The 12,502-nt window shown below is 38.4% G+C and overlaps 1 protein-coding gene across 6 annotated transcripts in view; it reads right to left on the reverse strand.

Moving 5' to 3' along the window:
* Positions 1-12,502, reverse strand: part of PLCE1 (phospholipase C epsilon 1) — a 330,740-nt gene that overhangs the window by 57,641 nt on the left and 260,597 nt on the right. For 5 of the 6 annotated variants that reach the window (XM_073240662.1, XM_073240661.1, XM_073240659.1 and 2 more), the window contains exons 8-10: positions 7,159-7,834; positions 1,750-1,932; positions 191-308 (exon numbers count right to left, since the gene is read on the reverse strand). In XM_073240662.1, coding sequence (XP_073096763.1) covers positions 191-308; positions 1,750-1,932; positions 7,159-7,834 — 977 coding nt within the window. The remainder of the gene's footprint in view (positions 1-190; positions 309-1,749; positions 1,933-7,158; positions 7,835-12,502) is intronic. The other variant, XM_073240663.1, reaches the window with a different exon arrangement.

A 12,502-nucleotide genomic window follows, 5' to 3' on the forward strand; every position in this document is an offset into this window, starting at 1 on the left:
CCAAGTACACTGTGCTTGCAGAACTACCTCTTGGGTTCCATCATCTAATTAAAAACAAAGGTAAGTATACTTAACAAGATAAAAGTTTTGTTAAGAATGCCCACAATACTTTAGTCGCAATTTAAAGCCAAATGCGTATTTCCCCACAAAGTTAAAAAATAAAAATCTCACATGTGAATTTCTGCTTTACCTGATTCTTCTTGCTCATTAGCATCTTGAGGATCAGAACCACTCCGGCTCCGGCACTCTTTGTGCATTTTGGCCTTCCGGGTGGCCATTTCATCATCGGTCACCTCTCCGCTCTCACCCTGGGAACAAAAAACTCACAATGTTTCTCATTCTGTATTCCTTTCCCATCACTGCTTTAGTTCAGGCAGGTCTCTACTTTCTGACTGGTTCACCTTCAATACTGCCTCCCACTGGTGAAACCAGGAAAGGCCTCCATGAAGGCTGACCAAGTATTCTCATGCTATGTTATCCCGTTTGTTCTTCATTATAAAGCAGCACTCCTCAGGGGAGGGGGCTGACAAGAGGAGGCACACCCCTGGACTCTCTGGGTAGAGACAGAATTATGAAGCCAGTAAGTTCAATGTAGGCATCAGCAGCCTCCTAGATACAAAAAGTGGGACTTTTTCCAGATAACCGTGGACAAAATAAATTACCATGTTTTAGTGATAATATATATATAACAATATATAGTGATAAATACAGGTATACATATATATAATTTCATATCATGGTAAAAAAACATCAAATTTAGCATTTTAACCATATTTAAGTACAGAGTAGTGCTACACTTGCAGTGTACCTTGTTGTGCAACAATCTCTAGAACTTTCTATCTTGCAAAACTTAAACTCTGTACCCATTGATCAATAACTCCCCTTTTCCCCCTGCCCCAGCCCTTGGAAACCACCATTCTACTTTCTGTTCCTAAGAGTTTGACTATTCTAGGTACCTCATCTAGGTGGAATCACCCTCAGTATTTGTCCTTTTGTGACTGGCTTATCTCACTTAGGATAATGTCCTCACTTAGGTTCATATACATAGTAGCATATGACAGGATTTCCTTCTTTTTTAAAGGCTGAATACATTCCACAGTACAGTATGTTATACCATCTTTTCCTTGTCTTTCATTCATGGATGGATATTTAGACTACTTCTCTTGATAATATATTTTAAATTGTGCCCTACATTTAGCATTTTGGCCTTCTAAGGCCTTCATGATCTGATCCCTGCTCCTTTCAGTCTTTCCTTGCCTACCACAGAGTTCATGCTCCAGCAAGGAGCAGAAACCCAGAACTGCTTCCCTCAACAAGCCATCTTCAAGTCTCTCTGCTGCCTCCTCTACTTGCCCTGTGTTGTCTGTCTGGTAAATCCTATACATCCTTCGAGATCCATTTGTCAACTTCTCTGTGAAGCCTTCCCTGCCTCTCAGCCCTGTATTTTCCTTCTCGCTACTTTTATAGCACTTTGCAGATGGTGTGATGACTCTTATTCAGATCTTTCTGTGTTAACATTTCTGTGGACCCTGACTTCTTCCTGGTGTTGACTCAGTTCCAAGCACTGGGCCTGGTAGTATCTTGTATATCTGATACACAGGAGGTGCTTGGTAAGCCCTTGTATTTCATTTGTTTTTATACTTCATCTTGTCCTCAATCCAAAAGACCTAATGTGGTTTATGGAGATCTAGACCATACAATGGTCTCAGATGACTGTGTCTAATATTTAATAAATAAACAACACTCTACCCTCATAAGGATTTTCTTCTTTTTCTTGGTGGTGCTTATGCCCAAGGTGTTGTTTCTCTGTGCATTGGGTTTCTCAGCACTTTTTGCTGATGTCCCAGGGCTGGGGTTTCGAGTACTCCATCGTCTGCCACCAAACAACTCCACAGCATGAGCCAAAGTTGGCCCTTCATACCTTCCATCTTCCTGTAAAAGAATCACATTCTGAGCACATAAATTAATGGCTTCCAGTAAATTCCCAGAGGTGGGAGAGCACAGGCAGTCATTGGAGAATAATGATCTGGCCACCTAGGTGGTTCTGCTTTCTAACTGTCAGAACTTTCTGTTGGGATTTCATCATGTCCTCTCTTATCCTGGTCACAGCCCTGCTGAGTTCCAGTGATGTGCTTTAATACTGCCATGGTCAACTGGAATTAATAAAAATGGCTTAACCCTTCTCAGATTCAGAGACTCCGTTCCAGAATTACCACTGTAGGAAAATTTACTTAGATGTACTTCGTAAATTACTGCTTTGAAGGATTGTGTGTGTGTTTGTGTGTAGAAATCTATTTAAGTAAAATCAAGTTCTATTTGTTATTGCACTGCATTAAGGTATTTTTTCGCCTAATTTGATGTTTGGGACAGCCTGACTTGAAATATGGAGTATGTGGCATGTATGAAGCTCACTTTGGAGGGCTCTAGGGAGCACCTCAAATAGCTGGGATGCCATCATCTTCCTGAGTGACAAATATCCAAGAATAGAGAACACAGGGGACTCAAAACACTATGTGCATTATGATTCCATGAGCAGCAAAAACATATCCAAGGGGCAGGTGATGGTTTACAATAGCTGCTTCTTGTAAGGCAACTCCATGTAACATACACTGAGTAGCAGCAAGGATTTATTAATTATAAATATGGCCAAAAACTCTCCCTATAAATCAGGAGCATCAGTTAATGAAACTACAAAAAGTCACATATGAATTAAAGATGGTATTTCATAGGTTGTATAAAAGGGGTCTTTTAAAATTAATTTCCATTTACTGTCTTTACTTTCCGCAAACTTTTAAGGATAGTCCTCCTTTGCTATTCCAAAGAGGTGCTTGTGAACAGATTTTGCTTTGTTGTAGATAATAAAAAAATAATAAAGAGGCTTTGTGGGTGTGTACTTGCTCCTTCATCCTTATGTTCAATGACTAATTTTATGACTTGAGTTGTGACTTCCCACTTCCCAATCCTGTTATGGAACCCAGGATGCTGAGTAACTTTGATACTTGATAACTTCTGATGATCTCTTGTAGTGGGTAACTGTGACTTATGCTTGTCCATTAGTCATTTGTCTTTTCTCTAACCATACCCCAATTTTACTGTATCTCTTTGCCACTGGATACAGTCTTGGGCTCATCAGTCAAGGAACATTCTTCCTTGATAAATGGTTAGCATAGGATCCAAATAAGCCAATCAGAATCTCCCTCCTTCATAAATCTTGAATGCAGTGATACTGCAGGAGAATGAAAATGGTCAGAAATCACTCCCCCGAAATGGTCCCTGACAATAAGTCGCTATAACACCAAAGTAGAAACAACATTTCACGACACAATTTCATAAATAGGATTTAACTAACTTATTGAATAACATACTCTGAATCTGAAAGAAATTTTATAAAAATTTTATCTGTGTGCTTTAACTAACACATCTTTAAAAATTCAATAGCCCTCTTCATTAAAATTTAAAACTTTTGCTCAGTGAAAGGCACTGTCAAGAGATTTAGAAGACAAGCCACAGACTGGGAGAAAACATTTTCAAAAGAAACATCTGATAAGAGACTATTACCTAAAATATGGAAAGAAATCTTAAAACTCAACAATAAAACAAGCTGATTTTTTAAAAAAGGGCCAAAGACTCTAACAGGCACCACCAAAGAGGATATACAAATGGCAATCAAGCATCCTAAAGTGGGCCACACTTCACTCTAAATGGAAATTTTTAGGTCTGGAAAATGCAGGATGCCTTTGTTTAATCTTTAAAGAAGACTTTCTGGGAACTAAATGTAATGAATCTTTATTTTGATTTATACAAAACAATAAACTTGTTCAGAATGGGTGAAGGGTATACCTTTTTTTTAATTTGGGAGAAAGACTATTGTAAGTGAAGGCACATTCTGTTTCAGAGAACAGTTCATGTGGAAGTTGAGGATTAGGAAACTGATTTCTTTAAAAATATTCATGAACTTCCACTTCTTGGCATATCTTTGCATATGGTATCTTGAAGAGTGCTAAACTAATCTAATCCTTTGAATAAATTCTTTTCCCTCTTGAAGATAGCCCGAATATGTTTCTGTTGCTTAGAACCGAAGAACTTTACCTGATAATCCTGTATTTAACCTTCCCAACTTTTCAGAGATCTTTCCAAATACTCAGGATTATGGGTTCTCAGCTCTGCTCATGAAAACATCAAGCCAAAACTCATGATACCAGTCTTTCTTCACCCCCCACACCAAGTCTCTGCAGTTTACTTCCATTTTCATTTTCCCATACTCCGAGGCTTTATTACAAATGTCACTATTTTACTCTTTTGCTTTATGTCCTGTTACTATATCCATAAACCAATTTACATTTACTATTACAAAAATACTTATATTAGAAAGTAACTTCACATCCATTCATCACACAAGGGGATTCTGATCCAGAAAAATTATTTTCTATATAAAGCCCTTCCCAAACGGGGGAGAAAAAAATACTCTTATAGGGCTGATAACGTAAGTTTGGACTATTCATAAAGTTCTTTAACTTATAGATACAGTTATACAGGTTTCTTTTGTACTTTAAGACTCCTCAGAACCTTAAATGTGCTAAGTCATTTTGTAAGTCACCAACAGGGGCATCTAGCACGATGCCTATTTGACCTTTTGTTCTCCAAGTACCAAATTAGCACCGTTTTGATGTTCTCTGGGACAGTGTGGGAACTGGTCTATATGATGGGAAAATAATCAGTCCCGCTGGCTGTTTTCACTTAAAAAAAAGAAATCTTGAGCGTCAGTTTCTAAGACATGTTGCATGTTTTCCTAGGCAGCTCATGTAGATGAATATTTTCAGGAAGAACATCACCTATGTTTTCAGAAATGACTGAGGTATATGGAGCTCTTCTGCCTTTCCACTGTATCAGTTTGGTCTCACACAGGGGTGGAGGGATGGAGGCCTGGTGAGAAGGGAGGATGTAGCTGTCTTTGTAACTGGGTAGGACTGAGTTTGCTCTAGGTCTTCCTCTGCCTCTGTTCCAGCAGCATCTCTTACCTCTTCTCATGTGCTGTTAATGTTCTCACCTGGTGCCTCCTTCAGCAAAAACTGAGGGTTGCCAGTGTAAATGAAAAAAACCAGGTGCACTTTATGTATTAATTCAGCTATATTATGCTATCAGACTAGGAAGGAAACAAATAGAATAAATAAACCACATAGGCTTTATGACAGTGATTGTATTGAGCTCAAAGACTTTGGTTTATGTCCAGGTTGAATGGATTTTCATGATTCTAGAAGGCTGAGGAATGATTGTAATTGAAAATCAATATTCATAATAGCTCCGGAAGACCTTTCTTCAGACAGGACTGCATTGAAAGCTCCCTGTGGAGTAGACAGGAAATAGGTGTTTTGGTTTCCATTTTAGGTGAGTTAACAGAAACTGGCTTTGTCCTGAGCAGCATTAGCATAATCATTTATATACGTTTGTGGGCTTATTAACTAATTAGTTAAGTTAGTTATTCAGGATATGATCTCTACTCATAAGTATGGCATGAATGTGAGGAAAGGGAAGAGGAGGAGCATTTTATATGCCCCTTCTAACATCTTAGAAGGAAAAATGTTTTTATTTTTCAGAAACACTTCTGGGAAATTACCTGAAGAAAACAAAATCACTAATTTGAAAAGATATATGCACTTCTATGCTTATTGCTGCATTATTTACAATAGCCAAAACACAATAGCCAAAGGCCACTGAAATGTCTATTGATAGATGAATGGATAAAAAAGATATGGTAAATATATACAATGGAATATGACTCAAACATAAAAAAGAATGAAATCTTCCCATGTGAACACCATGGATGGATCTAGAGGGTATTATGCTAAATGAAATAAGTCAGACAAAGAATGACAAATACCATATGATTTCACTTACATGTGGAATCTAAAAACAAAACACATGAACAAACAAACAGAACAGAAATAGACTCACAGACCCAGAGAACAGAGGCTGGGCATGGGGGTTGTGGGGAGATGGGTGAAATAGGGAAAGGGGAAAAATTGTGAGAATGTTTGATATCTTGATCTGGGTGATAGTTTACATGAGTGTATACACATGTTCAAATTCATTGAGCTGTACACTAAGATTTGTGTATTTTATTGTATGTACCTTAAAAAAAGAGAACATGTTAGAACTGTGAAAAGTACATGAAATCAATTATTTGAGTGATTTAAGTCATTGCTTTCTTTGTGACACTAGTAAAAAAGGTAATTTCTCCCCAGAAAGCTAGAAAAGCATAAAAAGAAGAACTAAATACTTTGGTGCAACTCATTTGACAATGCCATCAACAATGTCACCTTGTGGAGGGGTTTATGACTCAGTTTGCAAGCACTCTGCCCTCCATCCTCCTCAAGCTTGCTGCTGTGGTTATGGCCATGTCTCTTAGCACCTCACTCAGCCCAGGCCTGCAACCACGGTGAGCTGAAGTGTTAAAACACCTGACAACTTAGGTTTATAAGAAACACCCTCAGTTTAAGCAGCTGACTGTGAAAAACTGCCTCCTAAAGGCTGCTGCCCCTACAAACGTGGCTAGAAAGAAGTCCATGTATGAGTTATCCCCAATTTGGGAAAGTTTCTTTTGACCTTGTAAATTCTTCAGTAAGACAGAAATGTCCTGAGAGAGTAAATTAATGTCCTGAGAGTCACATAGCATGTTAGTTGATGAAACAGGATTTCAGTTTCCAAAGTGGAGGTTTCCAATCTATTCATTTGATTACAATGCTTACAATGCATTCAGATTACAATAATTTCAATGGATACTTTGAGTAAGTGAAAATGCTTATATTAACTAGTTTCTTTCAAATGTGAGTACAATAACCAGTTCCTATTTTCATGCAAAATAATAATAGCACCTACTATGAGCCAGACGCTATTCTTCATACATACAAATTTACTTTATGGCTTTACACATATTAACTCAGTTAAACCTCAAAGCCTTCCTATGAACAGGTATCACTATTCTCATTTTATAGATAGGAAACTGAGGCACAGAGAGGTTAAATAAAAGTTGCCCAATATCATTCAGGTAGCTAGCAACAGAGTGGGAGAACAAACCTGGCAGTTTAGTTGTTGTGTCTTTACCAGATTTATGTCTTGAGAATTAAGCTATTGAGGAGAGAGGGATGGCTGCACCCTTACCTGATAGAAGCTGACATATTGTTTCCGCAGCCACTGTTGCCTTTGGTCAGGGAACTTTCTCATCTTTCTCACGGCTCTAGTAAGTTCCAATAATCCACTGAAGAGCATGTTAGCTGTATGTTTTGGTGCCACAAAGTGCAGTAATCTATTGTCTGTGGTCTGAAGCCCATAGAGCAGTGTCACACCAGTCTCTGAGAGAAGCATGCTGCCCAGTTTGTTCTGAACACACACAGTGTGTATATCAATGCTAGGGTGTCCCATGTACACAGCCTTTGCTGAGAACAGATCCAAAACTCCCTCCACCAGGCCGCTTAATCCAGCATTGCCCAGTAATGGGAATTTGCCAGGCTCAGATGTGTTACTTAGCACACCAAGTTTTGCTTTAGTAATGGCTGGGGAGGCAGTGGTGGGCTTTATCCAGGTCAAGGTGCTACTGTCAGGCTGAAGCTGGAGGAAGCAGCGGGCAGAGAGGTGCGTGTCCTGGTCATAGTGGATGACCGTGGCCCCTTGCAGCAGGAACTGGTGCACATCAGCTCGGATGGACAACACGTACCATGGAATGAGCTCTGTCCCATGGTTAAAGGCCTTCTGTGGCTCTTCCAATCCATGAGGGTCCCACTCTTTGGGTTGCTCAAAGATGTCATTTTCAGAATCTAACAAATCTCCAATTATAAACCTGATGGAAAGAAATAAATCTGGTCTGTCATAATTGGAAATAAGAACAACACAAAGTTTTTCATTCACATTGGACATCACTTTTCATTCCACCATGAATTCAAATTAGCATAGGGAATATAAAATGCTAAAAGTCAGAACAATTTTTTATAACTATACTCTAAAACCTTATATTTAGCAATATGTCTGACCATATGCATAAGGAAAGGAACTATTAGATCAATTGTTGTATTTTTAATATCAATCACAATCTTCATTAATCCTCATTATGTATTAGTTTTCTTTCTTGTGTCAGGAACTGACTGTGTTAAATATTTTCTATACATTTTTGCATTTAATTTGACCTTTTTGCTAAGTAAGTTTTCTTATTCATTTTTTTCCTATCAAGAAACTGAGGTTCAGATGGGTAAGTACTTTGCTGCCAGTTACCCAGCTCAGGAGAGGCCTACCCCAGGCAGCATTCTGATTTGTCTATTTAGCCTGGGATTTTCATCACTAGGTTCATTTCCCTTCTATGAGATCAGAACCAAAACTCATGACCTGAACACAACGGAACTAAAACATGTAAAACAAGACTTAATGAATTGGCTTGAGAACTGCCTCTTAAAAATAAACAATTAGTTCAGACACTCATTTGGAAACACAGTCATAATGGCCAGATAAGCAAGAACAGCTCTTGTTGATTCAACCTTAGATATCTGCATACGCATGTGTGCACATGAAGACCTGTCTGCTTGGAAAATTTAGCAAGTTGCCTTCTCTGAGTCCGGAGCCCGGATTGTTAGGGACAGAAGACTCTGGGGAGACCTTATTGCCTCTTTTCTATCCGGCTACTTTGATAGGAACGTGCCCAAGAGAGACTCACTGTCTTCAAAGCACGAGGATCTGTTAGCAAGATGGTTTTTGCTGTTTGATCCAGATGTCATTAACAAAGTAGCCAATAACATTGAGCAGTTGGTCCATAGATCTCTGGGAAAGAATGTTCCCATCATCTTGAGGCACTTAAGCAGACTGCTGCCTCTTGGCAAGACATAAGCAGCAGCACTGGGCTTCACAGACTCTCAGTTTAGATCCTGGTCCCTGAGCAACATCCCACACCTGCTTTAAAAGTTCCTTCCTCCTTGCCTCACATAAGATGTGTATTCTTTTCTTTTCTTTTTTTTTTTTTTTTAAGATATGCATTCTTAAAAAAAGAAGAGAAGTCTACAAGAGATCTCACAAATCTGATGGTCAGAATATCCATTTCAGATAACCCACACTGCAAACACTGGAAACAATCCAATTGTCCATCAACAATAAATGTATAAAAAAAATTTGATATACTCATAAAATGTAATTCTAAACAGCAATGAAAATGAACATACAGAACTACATAAAACAACACACACCAATCCTAAGATACCCAAGAATACATAGTATATGATTGCATTTATGAAAATATAAATTTCAAAACCAGGCAAAACTGTACTATATTGTTTAGAAATACATAGTAGTGGTAAAATTATAAAGAAAAGCAGGACGCAGTATTATAAAATTCAAAGCAGTGAATTTTTCTGTAGGGGTAAGGTTGTAATCTAACTGGGAAGGGAAACAAGGGGTTGATGGGTGCTTGCAATATTTTCACTATGGGTGGTAGTTACGTGTATATTCACTTGATAATTATTCAAATACATTAGTTTTTCTTTATGATATCATTAATCTACAATTACATGAAGAACATTCTGTTTACCAGGCTCCCCCCTTCACCAAGTCCCCCTGACATACACCTTCACAGTTACTGTCCATTTGCATAGTAAGATGTGTTGCACAGCCCACCCTGTGCTCCCCCACGCACTATACATGCTAATGGTAATGCCCTCTTTTATTTATTTATTTACTTACTTATTTATCATTAATCTACAATTACATGAAGAACCTTATGTTTACTAGGCTCTCCCCTACTCCAAGTCCCCCCCACAAACCCCATTACAGTCACTGTCCATCAGCATAGTATGTTGTAGAATCACTACTTGTCTTCTCTGTGTTGTACAGCCCTCCCCTTTCCCCCACCCCCCACATTATACATGCTAATCGTAAGGCCCCCTTTCTTCATCCCTGCCCTTATCCCTCCCTACCCTCCCATTCTCCATAGTCTCTGTCCCTTTGGTAACTTTTAGTCCATTCTTGGGTTGTGTGAGTCTGCTGCTGTTTTGTTCCTTCAGTATTTCCTTTGTTCTTATACTCCACATATGAGTGAAATCATTTGATATTTGTCTTTCTCCGCTTGGCTTATTTCACTGAGCATAATATCCTCTAGCTCCATCCATGTTGTTGCAAATTATAGGATTTGTTTTCTTCTTATGGCTGAGTAATATTCCATTGTGTATATGTACCACCTCTTCTTTATTCATTCATCTACTGATGGACACTTAGGTTGCTTCCATTTCTTGGCTATTGTAAATAGTGCTGTGATAAACATAGGGGTGCATCTGTCTTTTTCAAACTGGGCTGCTGCATTCTTAGGATAAATTCCTAGGAGTGGAATTCCTGGGTCAAATGGTAAGTCTATTTTGAGCATCTTGAGGAACCTCCATACTGCTTTCCACAATGGTTGAACTAATTTACATTCCCACCAGTGGTGTAGGAGGGTTCCCCTTTCTCCACAACCTCACCAACATTTGTTGTTGTTTGTCTTTTGGATGGTAGCCATCCTTACTGGTGTGAGGTGATATCTCATTGTGGTTTTAATTTGCATTTCTCTGATAACTAGAGATGTGGAGCATCTTTTCATGTGTCTGTTGGCCATCTGAATTTCTTCTTTGGAGAACTCTGCCCATTTTTTAATTGGATTATTTGCTTTTTGTTTGGTGAGGTGCATGAGCTCTTTATATATTTTGGGTGTCAAGCCGTTATCAGATCTGTCATTTACGAATATTCTCCACTACTGTAGGGTACCTTTTTGTTCTATTGATGGTGTCCTTTGCTGTACAGAAGCTTTTCAGCTTGATATAGTCCCACTTGTTCATTTTTGCTTTTGTTTTCCTTGCCTGGGGAGATATGTTCATGAAGAAGTAGCTAATGTTTATGTCCAAGAGATTTTTGCTTATGTTTCTTTCTAAGAGTTTTATAGTTTTATGACTTACATTCAGGTCTTTGATCCATTTCAAATTTACTTTTGTGTATGGGGTTAGACAGTGATCCAGTTTCATTCTCTTACATGTAGCTGTCCAGTTTTGCCAGCACCACCTGTTGAAGAGACTGTCATTTCCCCATTGAATGTCCATGGCTTCTTTATCGTATATTAATTGGCCATATATGTTTGTTTTAATGTCTGGAGTCTCTATTCTGTTCCACTGGTCTGTGGCTCTGTTCTTGTGCTAGTACCAAATTGTCTTGATTACTGTAGCTTTGTAGTAGAGCTTGAAGTTGGGGAGCAAGATCCCCCCTACTTTATTCTTCCTTCTCAGGATTGCTTTGGCTATTTGGGGTCTTTGGCTGTTCCATATGAATTTTTGGACATTTGTTCCAGTTCATTGAAGAATGTTGTTGGTAATATGATCGGGATTGCATCAAATCTGTATATTGCTTTGGGCAGCATGGCCATTTTGACAATATTAATAATTCCTAGACAGGAGCACGGGATGAGTTTCCATTTGTTAGTGACCTCTTTAATTTCTCTTAAGAGTGTCTTGTAGTTTTCAGGGTATAGGTCTTTCACTTCATTGGTTAGGTTTATTCCTAGGTATTTTATTCTTTTTGATGCTATTGTAAATGGAATTGTTTTTTTTGATTTCTCTTTCTATTGGTTCATTGTTAGTGTATAGGAAAGCTACAGATTTCTGTGTGTTAATTTTGTATCCTGCAACTTTGCTGAATTCCGATATTAGTTGCAGTAGTTTTGCAGTAAAGTCTGTAGGGTTTTTTATGTACAATATCATGTCATCTGCAAATAGTGACAGTTTAACTTCTTCTTTACCGATCTGGATTCCTTGTATTTCTTTGTTTTGTCTGATTGCTGTGGCTAGGACCTCCAGTAATATGTTGAATAACAGTGGGGAGAGTGGACATCCCTGTCTTCTTCCCGATCTCAGAGGAAAAGCTTTCAGCCTCTTGCTGTTCAGTATGATGTTAGCTGTGGGTTTATCATATATGGCCTTTATTATGTTGAGGTACTTGCCCTCTATGCCCATTTTGTTGAGAGATTTTATAATGAATGGATGTTGAATTTTGTCGAATACTTTTTCAGCATCTATGGAGATGATCATGTGGTTTTTGTCCTTCTTTTTGTTGATGTGGTGGATGATGTTGATGGATTTTCGAATGTTGTACCATCCTTGCATCCCTGGGATGAATCCCACTTGGTTATGGTGTATGATCCTCTTGATGTATTTTTGAATTCAGTTTGCTAATATTTTGTTGAGTATTTTTGCATATACGTTCATCGGGGATATTGTTCTGTAGTTTTCTTTCTTGGTGGGGTCTTTGCCTGGTTTTGGTATTAGGGTGATATTGGCTTCATAGAATGAGTTTGGGAGTATTCCCTCCTCTTCTATTTTTTAGAAAACTTTAAGGAGAATGGATATTATGTCTTCTCTGCATGTCTGATAAAATTCTGAGGTAAATACATCTGGCCTGGGGGTTTTGTTCTTGGGTAGTTTTTTGATTACCGCTTCAATTTCGTTGCTGGTAA

Source organism: Manis javanica, chromosome 7 (genome assembly GCF_040802235.1).
Source record: "Manis javanica isolate MJ-LG chromosome 7, MJ_LKY, whole genome shotgun sequence".
Taxonomy (NCBI): Eukaryota; Metazoa; Chordata; class Mammalia; order Pholidota; family Manidae; genus Manis; species Manis javanica.